The following is a 19,961-nucleotide window of genomic DNA, read 5'->3' as shown; positions in this document are numbered from 1 at the left end:
TCCTAGTTATTAAAAGCAATAGCTCTGCTTACCATCTGTCCTATTTTAAAATATTTTTTCTTAATTCACTTTTCTTTTGATTACATTTAATGATATGCAGTATGTTAGTCTAGGCTGCCCATTTATTTTGTGCAGCTCTGTCTTGGAATAAAATGAATATATCCACAGAAGCAGAGTAATAAATGAAAGTTAAGAATCAATATATTTTTTTTAAATGAGTTGTTTGGAGTGAATTGATAAAAGGCTGTCCTACACATCCCCATGAAATTTTAAATGTTAAATAAAATTAATTTAAAAGGAATAGAATGCTAACACATGTTAGCAATTAAATTATGAAGGAGAAGAATTATGCTCAGTTCTTGCTTTGGTTATCTGGTATCTTGCTCTACTTCTTTTGTGAATGGATCACCTGCTATTTATATGGGAAATTGAGTGGTTGACCTTCAAACTTTAGCTCTTACTTCTACAGCAGATTGAAGGTCTCCAGTTGAGAACCTAAGCATCAGAAACACACCTGGGGTATCCTGACTGTTGCCTTCTAGTTCTAAACCTAAAGACTTAAAATGAGGAAAAAAAGGGGGGATGAAAAGATGTGTGTGTGTGTATGTAAAATGAAGATAGCATTCTTTTACTTATTTAAAACACGTGTATAGCTTGTCTTCTTAATATTGAACTCTGGGCAGCTCCCAATTAACAATGTCAATAATAAAACCACGTTACATACCTTTATTAAAAACATAAACATTAAAATCTCTATTTAAGATAAATTTGACCTATGGGAAGCTGAATTATTTTTAAAGCAACAGATGTTAGAATAAGCTGCTCCATCATTGTTCTATTGTGGACATTATAACTATGACACAGAACAATGGAGCATAGATAATCTCTGTCTTCCGAATACAAGCTTTTCTTAGTTTCTGCCAGTATGGCCAAAGTTTTGGAACATGGAATTTATAGTATAGCTATCTTAGATAATACCAACTTAATTTATCCCTCTGATTTAAAATAAATCAAACATGTGAACAAGAAGGAGTAAAAGGTGCAAGTTGTCACTTACTGACTACTCATTCCATTAAATTTACAACAATGATAAAAAATAAAACTTATGATGGGTCCTCAAAGTTGCAGCCATTGCAGCATCCCTGCAGTGACATGATTGCAATTAAAGTCCTTGGCAACTGGTGTACATTCACATGATAACAGACTAATAGAGTTGGAAGGAACCTTGTAGGTCATCTAGTCCAACCCCCACCCTCAAGCAGAAGATCCTCATTTGCAGCCTTCACTGCCGGCTTCTGACAAGCAAAGTCAGTGAGTAAGCTGCCAGGTCACAAGTTGTGGGGACATAATATTGCACATAACGACCCATGGTGAGTTGCTTAACAGCTGTAGATGGAACTTATATAAGTCACAACAACTGTGCTAATGGAACTGCTGGTTCCAGTTGTGGTTGGTTAAGTGAGGGTTACTTGTACAGTTATTAACCACATTTATTTCCAATACTAAGATGGTAGACTTTATATAGATAGCCTTAATAACTTTCCACTCTTGTAATGGTACTGCTTTAACATATTATCATCAATGTCCCAACATATTTAAATGTCTATCTGTCTAGTATTCCCCTGAAATTGTGAATGATCATTCTTTTTAATGTCCTGTTGCAACTGTTAATTTACAATCATTAAATATTGGATTGGCAGTTTTTTTAACAATGTGTTATTGAAAACTTACTTAGTTTGTAGGACAGAATTATAGATTTGTGATGTAATTCTTTGGAATTGATTTTCAAATAGTAGTTCATCATTAGCATTTAGCAGGGTTCTATTGCAGTATGCAGCAAATGGTCAGCTGATGAATTCTTTTATATTTCATGTAAGAGATTTTGATCTTATGAACAGCATTCTGTGTAGTAGAATCCTTTTTGATGATGATGATATCCAACCAGGCATGACTGACTCTTGGCATTTCCATGGACCAGGTCTCTCCACATCTTCCAATCTTGAGAGAACTCTTGTTATTCTTCTTTAAATACAGATATCTGTCAACTTACATCCACAATTGGAACTGAATCCTCATCATACATTGTTGTGGTTGAAGGTGGAGTCAGGTCTAGTTTTTCTGGCAGCTAGCAAATCACATGGTTGCTAACAGGATCCTGCTTTCCCAAAGGGTGGTTTTTACTGGAAATTTGCAAAAAAGGGTTGCAAATAATGATCACATGACTACAGAGTGGTTCAGCCTATCCTACATATGAACCATCAAGTGCCTGAATTGCAATTATATGACTGCCAGGATGGATAGATAGTCATAAATGCAAGTACAGGTAGTCCTCAACTTATAACCACAATTGAGCCCAAAATTTATGTTAAGTGAGGAATTTGTTAAGTATTTTTTGCCCCATTTTACGACCTTTCTTGGTCACATTTGTTAAGTGAATTACTGCAGTTGTTAAATTAGTAACACAGTTAAGTGAATATGGCTTCGCCATTGACTTTACTTGTTAGAAGGGCTCAAAAGGAAATCACATGACTCTGGGAAACTGCAGCCATAATAAATGTGAGTCAGTTGTCAAGCATCCAAATGTAAAATCACATGATCTTGGGGATGCTACAGTGGACCTAAGTGTGAAAAATGGTCATAAGTCACTTTTTTTAGTGCCATTGTAACTTTGAACAATCACTAAATGAACTGTTGTAAGTCGAGGGCTGCCTGAACAGATTGTAAGTCATTTTTTCCAATCTTGTCATAACTTTGAATCATTCTTAAATGGTGGTAAGGTGAGGACTACCTGTATCTTGTGAGAGGTTATCGAAGCTGACTTTATTTTTTATTATTGCTACATCCCTTGGGAGACTGTGTCTATAGTTTAATACATACAAAAGAATGCTTTTGTGTAGTTTGAATGCTTTTTAAAGCTTTCAGCACATTTCTCCCTTGGTGCTAATGGAGTTCTTCAAAATATTAAAATTGTTTCATTTTAATGTAAGATTTTTTTATTAGCTAATCTGAATTGCATTATTTTAAGATTTGATTTTAGGAAAAGCATTTGGTGGGTTTTGTTTTTTTTGGTCTTTAACTGTCTCTCCCTTATTCTTAATGCTATTTATTTTTTGTGATGATTTGATCCATATGTAATGAACACTTCAACAAGAGAATAGTTATGGAAGCTATCGAAATAGAGAAACACCCCCACAACGTGAATCAACGTGACAATACCTCCCACCTACCAGACATCTGGAAACCAGCCCTAGTCCACAAGCCCCCACCACCACCCAAGCAGTTACAACACAAACAACAACGGACACACAGCCAGCACCAATCTACCAATCATGATACAACCACACAACCAATCAATCCACTTACTGAAACAAAGCCAGCACTCCACACACCCTCACCAAGATTTATAGAAAGACGGCAGCTCCGACCACTCTTTAAGCCGAAAACACCAGCCTGAGGGTGGCAAGTGAGACCTTGCCGAAACGTTGCCAAGACAATCTCAATCTTACATGGGAAAAAACCCGAATACAACAAGACCAGCATACCTTCCCCCCCTGAAAATCTACGAAAACAAACATACAGACAGACAGACATACACATACATAATAATATTTTTATCCTATTGGATACTTACAAAGGCAATGTAAAATAAGCATAATTAGAATGTCTGTGACTTTTTTTTTAAAGATTAACCTGCCAGTTATGTTAAAAATCTGTCAATTATCCTGGCTCTTGAAGGAACCAATGCATTTCTTGCTTTGACAATTTCATCTCAGTATTTTAGTTTTCCACACAGTATTATCAATTGCTCTGAAAGGAAGGATATCCGTGAAGCAGATGCTGAGGAATTTTGTCTCATGAGTCACTTTTAACTGGACTGTACTAAAACTATACACTCTTCCCCTTCAGTCTTCAGACCTGCCACTTGCCCCAGCAGCTTAACTGAAGCTTGGGCCTGGCAATCAGCCACCTGTCCATCCATTTTTAGCTAGCAGACCATACAAAAGTTTGCTGTCTCCTGATCTAAGAAATAAAAGGTACCCAAGCTTGTGATACATTTACTTTATAAACTCCCTGGAATGCTGTAAGAATAAAAAAATGTTATTTTAATCTTAATATAGTTGGTTTGTTTTGAAAACTTCAAATTTAGCAGAGTTATTTTTTTTATAGTGTAGACCTAACTTTCTTCACTGTCTTGCTGTATTCTGTTAAGGAAGGGGAAAGCACTATCCATCTATCTTTATGTACTAAGAAGCTTTCTGGGTTTTTATTTTTGAACAGAGTGCAATGACTTTGCTTTGTTAATATAGCTACACTTTCGGTGAGATTTTTCTCATACCTATCTACTCTCTACAGCAAATTCTCCTGAGAACAAAGACAAGCTTCATTTTGCAGCTGTTGTAGAATTTGAAAAAAGAGATGAGATAATAGAGATAGGATTTCCATAGTTGCATGTGAATCTTAACCAGAAGTTACTAATGCAGAATGTAAGATGATGTAAAGGGAAAAACTGTTTTGCCTCAAAACTATTGTGTTTATGATTTTTTAAAATTTCCAGTTGTCTTATTCTTTCTTTAGATTTCTGAAAATACAGACACATACAAGAAGTGTTTATAGTTCTGTTCACTTGAAAATTAGCTTCTAACTTAGCTAGACATTGAAGTATATGTGACTAAGGAAAATCAGTATAATGGAAGATCTTCTATTTTTGCAGTAACCTTACCTTTTCCATTATTATTAAGGTCATGTTTTTTATTATCTCAAAGCATTAACAGTGACTTAAGTGAGCATTTTATATTTTTAAAAAATCTAGTTTCCAATGTTAGAGAGAAATGTGACTCTCTGCTGCAAATGTTAACTATAGAAGAATAAATAACTAGCAATAAACATTGAAATAAAGTAGTGCTATTAAAATAACCAAGTACTGAAGTTTTGGCCTAGCTCCCTTTTGCTTTCAAGTGTGCATTTCGATGCACATAGATATCCTCCAATGCTATTACTTTTTGGGATAAACTGATATGTAAAACAAAACAATTAAAAAGTAATATAAATAAATAAAAGGTAGAAAATTAAAGAAAAAAATCCTAACCAAATTTAGTTTATACAAACACTATTCTGTATACCTCTCCATATTTTTATATCCTTGCAAACTTCCTTACTTCTACCACATTCATTAATTCATATATTTCATTTTGTTCTTAAACATCTTACCTCTTCCTTTGTAAGGTCTCATAAACTCTGCAAAGCTTGTGAATAATTAAATTATTTTAGTTTTATTTTTTTATTACATATTGCAGTTTATTTTTAAATTGTATTTTTGGACTTTGTAATGTTTTGACCCTTTGTCCCTCTGAGCAAAGGAAGTGAAAAGTTGCAAAATGATAAGAAAGAATCATATAATTCATGTAAAGCTACATGAGGCATGCTTCAGATGTCTTGCTTGCAGGAGGTCTTAAAGTGTATACTATTGATCTGGTACCTAATGATCTGAAGAGAAAAAGACTTATGAAAAATGAAGAACAGCCTGTTTTTCTCTGTCGATCTGTGTACTTTTGCTGCCAATGTAAACTTGCTGGTTTGTACAAACTACTATCTCAGATTCTGGTGAATCTAATTGAGAGAGGGTTCCACCACAAAACCGCGGAGGACAAAATCGCGCTCGATGAAAGCGCGCATTTGACGTCATCACAGCGCGACGAAAACATCGCGCTGTGATCGAAAAATGTAAAAATAAAGCGAAAACCTTACCCTAACCCCCCCAAACCTAACCCTAAACCTAACCTTAACCTAACCCTAAATCTAACCCTAAACCTAACCGTTAACGTAACGCTAAACCTAATGCTAACCCTTAACCTAACGCTAAACGTAACCCTAACGCTCTAAACCTAACCCTAACCCTAAACCTAAACCTAACCCTTACCTTTATGTGAATCGGCTTGCTTTAATTTTAATTTTATTTCAATTTTTAATTTTTTTCGTCGCGCTGTGATGACGTCACATGCGCACTTTCGTCGAGCTCAATTTTGTCCTCCGCGGTTTTGACGGGTCACGTTGAGAGAGAATGTTTTGGTTCCTTCTGTAAATTCAGTAAATTCTGGCTATTATATAAAAATGATATGAAGCAAAGTTGCATTTCATATAAAGTTAAATATGATATTGTGTTAGTGTTTTTATTAAGTTTTCATATTTGAGGAAGATTACAAAGGTGCAAAGGCAACCCAATAGTTAATTAAGTTACAAGAAAGTTGTTTTACTTCAGTATTTACCGTGATTAGTTTAGGAGGAAGAATCCTGAATCTGGCCTTGCTGTGAAGAATTAATGATTAAAATGTCTCTCTTTTTCCCACTGAAGGGACAATGGAGACAGGTCAAGACACCGAGCCCCTAGGAATGCCCGTATGTCTGCACCATCCCTAGGACGCTTCGTCCCAAGGTAAGAGCTACATAACTAGTAATGCATGTAAGAAATGGTCTATCTATTATTACTCAGGTCTTTAACAGGTTCACAGCAGTTTAACAGTATTCTTCTCTGCTTTTTAGACGCTTCTTGTTGCCTGAGTATTTGCCTTACGCTGGGATTTTCCATGAGCGTGGACAGCCTGGGTTGGCCACTCACTCCTCTGTCAATAGAGTTTTAGCAGGTATTATATCTTCCCTATTTTTGGCTGTAATATTGAAATTATTGAATCAGGCATAATATGAAAACCAAACTCTGCGGTGGTTCTATTGTCTGTTCAAACTAGAATATTATTTCAACATGAGTCACTAAATCCGCACAGATACATTTTTTGTAGGTACTATGAAAAAAGGTACAAGTGATGGATTTCTAGAATGGAATCCAAAAAGAGGATGAGCAAATATTTTAAAGCCTCTATTTCTAAGTGGTCCTGTTCCTTCCTTCCTTTTTAAAATTAACATTCTGACAAGCTAATGATTAGTTTGTTCCAGGTTCCTTTAATTCAATTATAGGGTGCCTTGTTCATGTTCTGGTTTGTAAAGTTTCATAAGAACAGTTCAGATTCAATTAGGATTCTAATAGATGCATATTCAAATTTTGGCAGCATCTGCTTATGGTATTCAGGAAATTGTAGAGTTTAAGTGAGTGGGAAGGAGGCAAATAAAATGGGACCCTGCCTGGAAATTAAATTTTCTTATGACAGATTTTTTAAGAGGTGATTTGAGGAACATAAGTTGACCTTTGTTCAATACCAGATGTAAAGATGATTTAATAGTTTTTGTGCGCTTGGATTTTAAAAGCACTATGTTCAAGCATGTATATATATATTACACTTTCTGAATTGCGTTAAAGTAAAAAGTTGAGAAAAATCTATTGTAAGTTGAACAATAGAAGAATATGTAGTTAATGTGAATTATGTGAATATTCATGTACCAAATTAGATCTGGAAAAGATTTAGAACAGTAATAATGATCTCCAATGTAATTGTTATATATGATCACAAAATATGATATTATTAAGTCTTCAACAACAGACATTGGCGATGGCTAGAAACTGTTGACTTCACAATCTCTTTGGCGCTAAGACTTCATGTTTTGTAAGACTTGTGTTCTTGAACAAAGAAAAAATGTTTTATCTGGAAAAATTGTGATAAAGCCTTTCAGATTTCATTTGTTTTAATATTTTTAGTATTTAAAAGCATTGGATAATCTGCATTATTCCTTAGACTCTTGTTCTAGAACATTTTGAAAATTAGACTTAGCTTCCATGGTCTGTCTTTTCAAGTTCTAAAATCTAAGTTCAATGCATATGCTTATCTGAGTCCACAAAGATAGTATATTTATCCATTATCACAAGCTTGGAATCAATCACTCTGAATGTGAAGAAGTTGCTCCCGCATGACATGTGGAATGTTCAGCCTCAGAAGACATAAAGAACATAGGCATCACCTGAGCATCTGAAAAAGTCAGCTGATGATCATGTAAGGTTTCCTAACCCCCAACCCCACATAGCAACTAGAAAGGAGAGGTGAGCAGGGATGTTCTGAGGCAAATAAATCTCTTGATTAGAGACAGCTGACTACATCCTGATTTAAGAGGCAACCCTGACGTCTGATCCCTCAGAAGCAACTGTCTGGTCCCTGAGTCTTGCATGATGTTTGTTTGGACTTTTCTTGTGCAATTCTGACCTCTGAATTGGCTGACAACCCTGATTTGACTTTCAGAATCTTGGACTGGATTTTGACTATTTTTCTGTGTGCTTTTCCGAAAAGCAACCATTCATGCTAACTATTTTCAGAGACTCTGTTTTGGTTTGCATTCCTTGTCTGTTGTTACCTCTTGTAAACAGTAAACTGCCAGTTATCAGCAACTGTGTCTGTGTGCATGTGCATGTGCACTTAAAATCAGAAGTACCGTATTTTTCAGAGTATAAGACGCGCCAAGATTTTGGAGAGGTAAATTTTTTAACAAAGTTTTTTCCCTCCCCGGCCCCCAGGAGCACTCTGCAGGCCTACCAAACCCTCTGAAAACTGAGGCATGCAGAGAGTTTGGGAGCCTGCAAAGTGCTTCTGGGGGCCGGGGAGGGCAAGAACGTGATGTGTGGGGGTTCGAGCTTCCTAAAGGGTAAGGCTTTTATTGATCTCAAATCGCTTTTCTCTACCCCTCCCCATTGGCAAGGCAGGAACATGTCTCTCTGTGCTTTATTTTTTTCCCTCTGACCGGCAACCACGCAAAGCTGCTTGGCCAAAGGAGCGGCAATCGGCTCACTTCTTTTCTGGAGCGAGGGACAGGAAGCTCCAGTGGTACTGACACGCTCATTTGACCATGAGACTGGGATGAAGCTGAAGACACTCCTCTGTGCTCCACCCTTTCTTCTCCACTTCATCTCAGTCCGGCCAAAGAACGAGTCATATTTTTAACTTCTCCTGCGATTTCTATCTGTACTGGAACCTCCTTGCCTCTGTAGCCACCATAGCTAGCTCTCTGCTCTAGCCTGTAAGTAGCTCTACACGGTATTCCTTTCTAACCACCAGGGAGTTTACTTTGTATCCTTGGGATCAGAGAGAGCACTGAGGTCACGGCAGCCATTTCCGGCTTAGCCAAGCATGTGGTGCTGATCCCTGGGGTTTTTTATGCGATTGGGAGGCTAGAGGCTAGGGATTCCACCAAAGAGTATGACCTGGCAAGGCTACCTCCTTGAAAAACCAGGCTTGTTCACAGCCCTCTTCACAACCCCGCTTCCTTAGTCTCGGTGCAAAAGCAGGTGCCAGGCTCTCAGCTACCATATCTCTTTGCGACATGAGAGATCCAGCAGATTGGAGGTGGGGGTGGAGGAAGAGAAGAGGAACTGTCTCTTCTTCATGAAGGCTTTTCTCAGGATCCAAAGCTTTTGAATCAAGCTTGATTGTATCCCATTCCAGGTTTTTAACTTCCCAATCTAGCGTCCCAGAAATCTAGTAAGTGGGAAAGAAAGCTGTGCTTTTCGGCAGGTTCCAAGGGCAGCTTTCTTTCCCATTACTCAGAGGCTTTGTATATGCTGCCCTCCTCCTCCTGCTGCAAGAGGGGCCTTAGAGATGCTAGGTTTCTCAGGATGCTAGATTGGGAAGTTAAAAACCTCAAGCTTGATCAAGCTTGATTCAGAGGCTTTGGCTTTGGATGGCTGCGCTGCCACCCAAAAATGCTATTACACCGATCTCTGCAGAGCCCACTTCACCTGCTCCTTCTCGGGCAGTTCCAGGTGGCAGAGATCGCAGTAACAGTGTTTTCGGGCTGCAGCGAAGCAATCTCAGGAGCTTCATTGTATCCCATTCCAGGTTTTTAACTTCCCAATCTAGTGTCCTGAGAAAAGCCATTTTTGCAATCAGGGAGGAAAGAAAGCATTTCAGGTAACAGGCAGTTCCAAGCTACGGGGATCGCGGAGCAACCTGGAACCACCCGCCGCCTGAAACGCTCTTTTTCCTCCCCGATTGCAAAAACAGGGCGTGCATTCCTCCTGGCTAGATCCGTCTTCCGGGCCAGGAGCTGAGTCAGCAAGCCAGCAATTGGCTGGCTGCCTCTAATCTGCATACCCTGTGTCCGCGTCTGGCTCATGGGCTCTCGCACGACCCCGCTGCCCTCTCACTTTTCTCCCTGCCTCCCGGGTGCTGGCCAGGAGAAACGAGAAGGCAAGTCTGCAGAGGAGGAGGGCACATGTCTCTGCAGTGTGCATTGGGGAACTGGGAAGGAAAGCATTTTGAGGTGGCAGCGCATACTGGAACTGCCTGCCACCTGAAACACAATGCATTTTTTTGGCTTCTGCATGTGCCCTTTTTAGAATTGGGGAGGGAATTGTGGCAGTGCCACCCCCAAAATGCTTTTGTTGAAAAGGCTTTTAACGCAATTCCTCAGGCTGCTTCTGGAATCAGGCTCCATGTGGAAGTGAGGATACCCCCCCCCCCCCCGCCCTGGAACCATCTGAAAATGTGATGCATGGAGCGGGAGGGTGGAGCTATATTCAGAGTATAAGACACACCCAGATTTTCACCCTCTTTTTGGGGGGAAATGGTGCGTCTTATACTCTGAAAAATACGGTAGGATAGCAATGAGCATTTAGTAGTCAGGAGATGATCACTGATACATTCTCCTCCCCAACTCTCCAAATACTTTAGTTCTACTTTAAGTTGTTTGCTAGAGATATGCCCCGCCCCCCATTATGTAACTTCCTGCATCATATTTAAAGAGGAAGCCGCCTTTGTTGATCATTAGAAAGAACTTCATTAGGCATGGCAATAAGTCTCTGAGATTCTAAGCACCTGTAAACCAGTGCTGTCTGAAGGAGAGGCTTGTAGCTTTTAGTCAGATGCATCCTCTCCTTTTCTGTGTTGGATTCTGAGTTAGGTGGAAATAGCTCACTGGGAGGTGATAATTTGCTGCCAGGCAACACAGCAGATTCTTTTCCAGTTCTGCTTTGTTGGTTTACATTTGATTTTACTCCCCATTCTGAACACTATTGCTCCTTTTGTAGGTAGCCATCTTTGTTACTTCTTTTGTAACCAGTCTTTTATCTTTAGTATGAATGCTCATAAAGAAGAACTTTTTAAAAGTTTAATACAAGGACATTGTAGCACATAGATACAAATTTATTTACTGGGCAAATTATGATAGACATCCCCAAATATGAAAAGATTGCTGTGAAATCCAATAACAAGACTGTTGATCAATATGATCATGTTAGACCTTGCTTAAAGAATTTGGATTTTTACAGTTTTAATCTAAGCATAGATTACAAAGGCTATGTGCATGGCCTTTGGTGTTCTGAATGTCTTACATAATCTTGGTTTTAGATTGCAGCTGTATTCTGTTCAGTAATTTGGAATTTTAGCAATTATTTTATATTTAATTCTGATTAAATTTATACCTTTCATTATATTTTGTTTAGCTTATTTTTAATTTTTAAAAAACAATTATGTTCTGTGCTCATCTTGTGAAAAAGTCATTTTGTGATTCCCTGGATATTCTTTTACCAAGGTCATTATAATACATTAATATTCATAGTGGAAACTCATTGTGGAAACCTCTTCAATCCAAATGTAATGTATAGCAATCTGAAGGTGATTTTGTTAATCTTAGAACATATCTCTCTCTAAATAATATATGAACTGCTTTAGCTGACTTTAATCCAAAGAGTAGATATATTCATGTACGTTCTATATTACACATTAATATTTGATTTGATTACATGAAAATGTTTAACTGTTAACCATTATGGGAAAAAGTGACAGAATAGATTTCTTGAGTGTACTTATGTGGAATATATTGATCTTTGAAACCATGATTTGCATTAGCATCTGAAAACAGGAAATCTCACCTAGGATTTGATTTGAATGTATATATAGTCACTCATCTTAAGCATTTTATCAATGCAATGCAATGCAATTGCATATGCAGCATCGTTACCACAATTCTGGGCAATACACAAAACAGCAAAGCCTCCCACCCACCCACCCTTCCCAATAATCAGGAAAACTTTATAAAAATTGTATAGCACCCTGGGGTATCAGTCTCTCATATATTCAGTGGTTGCAAAGTGTTTAGAATGCAGTACTGCAGGCTAACTCACTGTTCATTCCAGGAGTTCAATTCTGAACAGCTCAAGGTTGACTTGGCCTTCCACCCTTCCAAAGTTGGTAAAATGAGGACCCAGATTGTTGGGGGCAATATGCTGACTCTGTAAACTGCTTAGAGAGGGCTGTAAAGCACTGTGAAGTGAGGGGTTCTTGGTGCTATCTGAGCTTGCTTGTTTTCTTGTCTGTGTGGTTGGGGATGGTTTTATATGTTCTTTGGTTGGGCAGTTTACTAATGGCGCTTTGGCAGTTTCCTGATTGAGGTATTACTTGATTGTTGGTTTGAAGTTAATCTTGGAGTTAATCTATGCTGATCTGAGTGCTGATTACTGGTGGAGTGGTGCTGGAGTCTTTTTCTCTTTGGGCTGCTTGACTGTCTCTTTTGCATAGTCTATAGATGCTGTTAATGTCTGTGTGTCTATTGATGGCTGATTCATCAGTGCCAGGCTTCTAGAAATTCCCTGGCATTTTTGGACTTGGCCTGGTCTAGGATTGTGGTTTAGTGGTTTAGTGGTTTATTAGCATTTGTAGGCCGCCCTTTTCCCTGAGGGGACTCAGGGCGGCTCACAGAAAACCAGGGAGAGGGGAATACAATATTAAGACAACAACATATAATAAAAATAGTAAGCAACATTCATTCATCATTCGGGCGGGGTAGCAATTCTTATCCCCAGGCCTGACGGGCGAGCCAGTTCTTCAAGGCTATGCGGAAGGCCTGGACGGTGGAGAGGGTACGAATCTCCACGGGGAGCTCGTTCCAAAGGGTCGGGGCTACTGCTGAGAAGGCCCTCCTCCTTGTAGTTGCCAGCCGACACTGGCTGGCCGATGGAATGCGGAGGAGGCCTAATCTATGGGATCTTATAGGTCGTAGGGAGGTAATTGGCAGAAGGCGGTCTCTCAAGTATCCAGATCCACTGCCATGTAGGGCTTTATGGGTGATTAATAGCACCTTGAAGCGCATCCGGAGATCGACAGGTAGCCAGCGCAGCTCGCGGAGGATAGGTGTTATGCGGGTGAATCGGGGGGCACCCGCAATCACTCGCGCGGCTGCGTTCTGCACTAGCTGAAGTCGCCGGATGCTCCTCAAGGGCAGCCCCATGTAGAGCACATTGCAGTATTCCAGCCTAGAGATCACAAGGGCCCGAGTGACTGTTGTGAGGGCCTCCCGGTCCAGGTAGGGTCGCAACTGGCGCACCAGGCGTACCTGGGCGAATGCCCCCCTGGTCACAGCCGTTAAATGGTGGTCGAATGACAGCTGTGGATCCAGGAGGACTCCCAAGTTGCGAACCCTCTCTGAGGGGTGTAGAATTTGACCCCCCAGCCTGAGTGTTGGAATGTTTGCCAAATCTTTGGGAGGGAAACACAACAGCCACTCGGTCTTTTCTGGGTTGAGCACAAGCTTGTTAACCCTCATCCAGTCCATAACGGCCTCAAGACCCCGGCCCATCACGTCAACCGCTTCATTGATTTGGCACGGGGCGGACAGATACAGTTGAGTATCGTCCGCATATTGATGGTATCTAATCCCGTGCCTGCGGATGATCTCTCCCAGCGGTTTCATGTAGATGTTGAATAGTAGGGGGGATAAGACCGAACCCTGCGGCACCCCATAATTTAGGGGCCTTGGGGACGATCTCTCCCCTCCCACTAACACCGACTGCGACCTGTCCGAGAGGTAGGAGGAGAACCACCGTAGCACGGTGCCTCCCACTCCCACCTCCCGCAGTCGTCGCAGAAGGATACCATGGTCGATGGTATCGAAAGCCGCTGAGAGGTCAAGGAGGACCAGGATGGAGGGATGTCCTTCATCTCTGGCTCTCCAAAGATCATCCATCAATGCGACCAACGCGGTTTCTGTGCTGTAACCGGGTCTGAAGCCTGACTGGAAGGGGTCTAGATAGTTTGCTTCCTCCAAGGACCGTTGGAGCTGGAAGGCCACCACCTTCTCAACAACCTTCCCCAAGAAGGGAAGGTTGGAGACCGGGCGATAACTATTGAGGACAGCTGGATCCAAGGATGGTTTCTTCAGGAGGGGTCTCACCACCGCCGCTTTCAGTGCGGCGGGGAAGTTCCCCTCCCGAAGGGAGGCGGTTACAACCGCCTGGATCCAGCCTCGTGTCACCTCACTGCAGTTAACAACCAGCCATGAGGGACACGGATCCAGAGCACAGGTGGAGGAACTTACAGCTCTCATGGCCTTGTCCACATCCCCGGGGGTAACGTCCTGAAACTCAACCCAGAGCTGTTCTACTTGATCCCCCTGTGCCTCACATTTCACATTTTGTCACATTTTCCCAATTGAAAAATGCCAGGGAATTTCTAGAAGCACTCCTTCCTAGCACTGATTACCTAGTTAGGGTAATGAAATGTCTTCAAGAAAACAAGCAAACTCAGAGAGCATCCCTCATTTCAACCCTGAGCTACAAATATTGTCCTTTATTGGCACTATGAAGCGGTATATAAGTCTAAGTGTTATTGTTATTCCATCTTACTAGATTGCAGCCTCATTTTATCTTAAAACTTTTGGAAAGAACCAACTCTTCAAGACCGCTTCTGAAAGGTGGGGTAGAGGCCTCCCAGATATCTGGGGAAGGGTGTTCCACATGGCAGAGGCAGCTGTGGAGAAGATGCACTTCCTAGGGCCTACTAGATGTAAAGAGCAAAGGAAATTAGTTAGCCTGGAATCATTATGATGGCAAAAGGGCTGCCCCCCCCCCCATTCCTTGGAGCCTTATTTAATTGTTCTCAAGCCTGGAGAGATTTCTGAATTATAGGCAGAACATAATAAAGTAGTTAACTTGAATTCTGCATATGTGGATCTGTTGTCTGTGCCTGACAAGAAAGAAGAGCAAATAAAAGGGACCTGAATCCCAAGCAATAATGTAATGTGAGTAAATGTTTCAGATAAGCCCCTACCTAGTTTATACAAAGAGGAAGGGAGAGAGGGGAAAGTACATTTATACTTAAAAGATTCTGTTACTGGAGTTTTAATAATAAAAAGTAGTAATAGGCCTTTGTTTTCTAGGCTGATCTATCTTGGAGATCTTATACTGAATGACAACATTTTAGGGAAGGGACCTGTTGAGGGCGGCATCCTATCTGACTTATAATGGGGAGATAGTTAGATATCCGTAAAGAGAGGTGTTCCCATAAGTATCATTAATGATTCCTTGCTATTTAGAGCCTTAAAAGTGATAACCATCAGCTTGAATTGTACCCAGTGCAGTTCCACACCAATGTTGTAATATGGACAAACTGTGGGGAAACCAAAATAGTGTGCACTGCAGCATTCTGGACCAGTTCTGGATCACCCAAATAATTGTGAGAGACTAACAATACAGACCAATAAAACAAATATATAAAAATCAGCTATAGTAAATAAAAAACAAAATTTGGGGCACCTCATACACCATTCTCATCCCCAAATTTGCCTGTGTAGGGTTTTGCTAACAATCGTACCACTAACATTTGATGGCAAAAGCCAATAGAATAGGATTTTTGGTGGGAGACTGTTACTGAAGGCAGGTACCACAACAGATAATATTGTCATCATTTTCTGTTATGTAATAGCAGCTAGGAATATTTATTAGGAATTCTAGGTTTAAACTTAACTTTTCTGAAAATGTAAAAAGACAATTGCTTGCCTTTTATGTAATCTACTCCTTTAGACAAAAGGCTTGTAAATCATTCTACCTTGATAGCAATTAGAACTTGTGTTTAAACACCTTAAGTAAATGGACAATTAGTGGCACTACACTGGCTTTTGCTTCAGTAATTAACCCAATTACCTTTCACATTTTTCTTTAATGATGAAAGTGAATATGTTAACATGCTGGTTGAGTTGCCTTGGAAACCATATTCCAAGCTGTTCTTCAGACCTAAATCGAATGATGTTTTTCCTGCATACAGTCCCCTTTGAGACCTTTTTTATTTTATTTATTTTTGACTTGGAGAGTGTATAGTACACGTGGCATTTAAAAGGTAATCTCCTGTGCTGGGTATCCTAAAGGAAATTCATTCTAGTCAGGCACATCCCACTTTAGCAATATTTTTCTCCATTGTTTTAAGGAGAATATTGACAATTGGAACATATCCAAGAGAGTAACATGGCAGGGAACCTCAGAATGACATTCTCAACATGTGGAGCTGAATTTGTTTGACCTGGATAATGAACTGGTGAGGAATGATACTTCACTCTCCGCAGATACTTTGAAGGCAGCCATATTATAGCTGTAGATCAAATTTGTTTATTGTTGTTCTAGAGGAATAGTCAAAGTGCAGAAGGAAGAGTTTATGTAAACTTTAGGGGCAAGTGTCAAATAGAATCAATTTTTTGACATTGGACCAGATTCCTTCTCAGACTCTCTGAAAACTTTCTTATATTAGGGATTTATATGGCACTTATTAGGGATAGTGGATTTCTTGCTTTGCCACAGCCATTGGACTGAATGAATCTCTTTCTAATTCTGATCTTGTGTAATTCTTTAAGTAATATAAACTTCTATCTACTGCATTGATCTAGATCAGGGCTGTCAAATTCCCGGCCCATGGGCCGGATGCATCATGTGCTGGCTAGGCCCTCGCCTGGTTTAGCAAAGGGGAAGAAAGTCCCAATACATCATGTGATGCCGCCGTGACAATGTGAGTTTGACACCCCTGATCTAGATGGGCATTTTTTGAAATAATCTTTGGGGAAGAAATCTCAAACTTTTTCTGTAGTAATGTTGACATATCAGTAACTTTAATACTAGTGTTCCTATGTTTTACAAAATTGGTCCTACTGTTCCTTTTTAAAATGATCAATTTGGATGATGAACCAGTTTTATATTTGTGAAGAGATAAGAGAAGCCATCTCCAAAGGATTAGAAATATTTTTAATAAATAAGTACTATCAAGTTTAAGGATTGGGATTTGCGGGAGGGGCAAATGAAATTATTACCTTAGATTACAGCTCCTCAGTTCTAAATATACGTTGAACTTCAGTAATTAATCATCACTAGATGGCAAGGTGATACTAGATAATGAGGCAGCTAGGGCAGTTTGATAGCATTCCTTTGGGCCAGGAAGCATACTAAAACTAAACTTTAGCTTTGTGCAAATGAAATTGTGCTCTATGTTGAGGCTTACTAACTGGATAGCAGTTTAAATGTTGAGCTTTATTCATTAGAAGCTGATTAAATTCTTTAATATATAATAGAATATTGGCAATTTTTATTCATATCAGTGTATGATTGCTTGGTATCTGTGAGTAATATATTACTTAAGGATGAACAATCAGCTTATTTCCAAACCAGTTTTCCAACCTGTTGAATCTCTAATTTGCTGAGGTTTCTCCAAGTTTGTCATCTAAATTTCAGTCTGCATGCTATCAGCGGTCAACTGCCTAAGAAAACTATTGTTTTAATATTCAGCAAGTTCGTATCAAGAGATATAAGAAAATGTATTATGTGACAGCATGTCTCTTTTATGTAGAGAATAGAATACTAGGAAGGATATGTTTGCTGTCTGATAACCAATTATCAAGAGCCAGTTTGATACAATGATTAAAGCATCAGACTAGAAAGTGGGAGACCACAAGAGCTAGTCCTGCCTTAGGCACAAAGGCAGCTGGATGAACTTGGGCAAATTATTGATTTTTGCCCCTAACAAGGAGGCAGTGGCAAGCCACTTCTGAAAAACCTTTTCAAGAAAACTGCAGGAACTTGTCTGGACAGTCTTCAACAATTGGACGTGATTGAACAGAAAGGGTAAAAAAATATTACATTTGTCTTAAAATCCTAAGTGGGCCATTTGGTAGAAAAAAAGTCACTATAGTTCTAGTCTGCATTCCTGCATGGTGTTTTTTTAACTGTACAAATTGCTTGTGGAAACAATTTCAGTTAGTCAGGAAACAAAAAAATCCCATCTCCCACAATTTATAACTTTTCTCTGTTGAGAAAATATGAAACAATCTTGGTGATATTTTTTTTAAAAAGGAATAGATGGAAACATGATCTCAAAGCAGAAAAGATATAAAATAGATACTTCATATTTTACTGTTTCTCAGCTGTGGCAACTGTAAGATGTTCAGACTTCAAGTTGGCTGAGGAATTCTGGGAATTGAAGTCAACTCATTTTAAAGTTGCCAAGGTTAAGAAACACTGAGGTACATAGTGTTTTTCTTCAGCTAAATTCTAGTACTTAAAACATCCTTGTTGCTTTTTGTAAGATCATCCCAATTTAGGTAACAGTTCCATTCTAGAAAGCTTTACATAATCTGATTCTTATGTAACTCAAAATTGGATCAATGGTCTTTCAAATCAGTGCAATTAAGATAAAATAACATTGAAAAATGTGAGATAAAGCAGAAGATTTCTGCATAATAATTATTGCAATATATGACTTAGAAAGTCTGCCTTGTGACAGATGTGTCCAATCTTAAAGTTTCACTTTGTAGTATTCATGTTATATTGAACATTTTTGTTGTTATCATGCACATTTAGATATGATTTTAAAAACATTTTGATAGTTCCTTATTTGAACACTTGTAACTTACTATCATGGTATCTATAATAATTTGGATCTTCAGTTGTACTACTGTGGAAGATTCCCAGTTCAGTTGAGTAAGTTATTTCACCCCTCTTATTTTTTAATCACACATAAACTTAGAAAATAGTATGTAGAGTATAATATCTTGTTCAGCTAAAAGCACAAAAAACCTAAAAGCAGAACAGAATTATAATATTGTAATAAATTGGTTTAAGAATGTCAAAACAGGAAACATTGGGGGATCATGATAGGAATGCATAGTGTTTGTGTGTTCTCAAAATACTAAAGAAGGTGCTAACAAAGTATTTAAAGATGAAAAACCTATAATTTGTACATTCATTAGTTATGTGCTATTAAGTCAGTGTTGATAGTGACCACATGGATAACCTTCTCCAAGATGGTCAACAAAGACTTGACTTTTCAGGTCTCCCGATGATGCAGTTATCACCAACATAATTAAATATTTCTTCTATCTTTTTCCATACTATGGACTTCTCAAGACCTAGGTGTTTGCATAATGTATTTAAAATATAATAATTTGTGCCTGATCATTTATGTCTTAAATGAGAAATCCAGATTGATTTGTTCTATACTCCCTTTGTTTCTTTTCTTGGGTGCCTATAGTGTAATATAGACTTGTTCAACATCAGAGTTCAAGCATATCAATAGTCTTTCTATCTTCAGCTTTTGTTTCCATTAAAGAATGGATTTGCTGTTGGGAAAATCTGTCTGGCATTAAAAAACAAAAAGAGCTACAAATAGGCCTCTTAAAGCAAATCATAATTAAATAGGCAGAAGGACAAATAGAAGATAATTGCTTAGATCATCATTTAATCTAAAAGCCAAATGCTCTATTGGGATTTTCCATAGTTATAATAGAAAAAATGAAATTGCTAGAATCCTGGAACATGTGTTTTTCATTTAACTCTAAATGTAGTTGGAGTTTAAATTATTTAAAAATACAATTTGTTAGACGTGAAAGATGTTACATCAGAAAGTGAGTTTAATCACACTAATTGAAGAAAATAATTGGAATTTCAGTCAAGACTATACTACTATTTTGAAAAATGTAATAACAGTACCCAAATCAATATGAGACAATAATTAAACAAACTCTTGTAAAGGGGAACTGCCATAAACAGTTTTTCTTCTTCAAGGATGGACAATAAAAATCCATTGGCATATGGCTCAAATCTTTTCAGTAGTGAATGTGCTATTGAACATAATTCTGAATGAAACTTAAATTAACTGACTTTAAAAGCCTGTGTATTTAATATGTAGAACATATTAAATATGTGTAGAACCCTATAAATATATAGCGGTTGTTAAATGTATTTTGTCCATAAAAATGTAGAGCAGGTGTCACAAATGGGTAAT

The 19,961-nt window shown here is 38.7% G+C and overlaps 1 protein-coding gene across 7 annotated transcripts in view; it reads left to right on the top strand.

Annotated features, from left to right (window-relative positions):
- The window catches only part of AMBRA1 (autophagy and beclin 1 regulator 1), a 138,538-nt gene that overhangs the window by 53,456 nt on the left and 65,121 nt on the right, over window positions 1-19,961 (top strand). For all 7 annotated transcript variants that reach the window (XM_032226825.1, XM_032226840.1, XM_032226801.1 and 4 more), the window contains 2 exons: window positions 6,350-6,430; window positions 6,538-6,638. In XM_032226825.1, coding sequence (XP_032082716.1) covers window positions 6,350-6,430; window positions 6,538-6,638 — 182 coding nt within the window. The remainder of the gene's footprint in view (window positions 1-6,349; window positions 6,431-6,537; window positions 6,639-19,961) is intronic.

Source organism: Thamnophis elegans, chromosome 1 (genome assembly GCF_009769535.1).
Source record: "Thamnophis elegans isolate rThaEle1 chromosome 1, rThaEle1.pri, whole genome shotgun sequence".
NCBI lineage: Eukaryota > Metazoa > Chordata > Lepidosauria > Squamata > Colubridae > Thamnophis > Thamnophis elegans.
The sequence above is the reverse complement of the archived record's forward strand: the minus strand, read 5'-3'. Positions and strand labels throughout refer to the sequence as shown.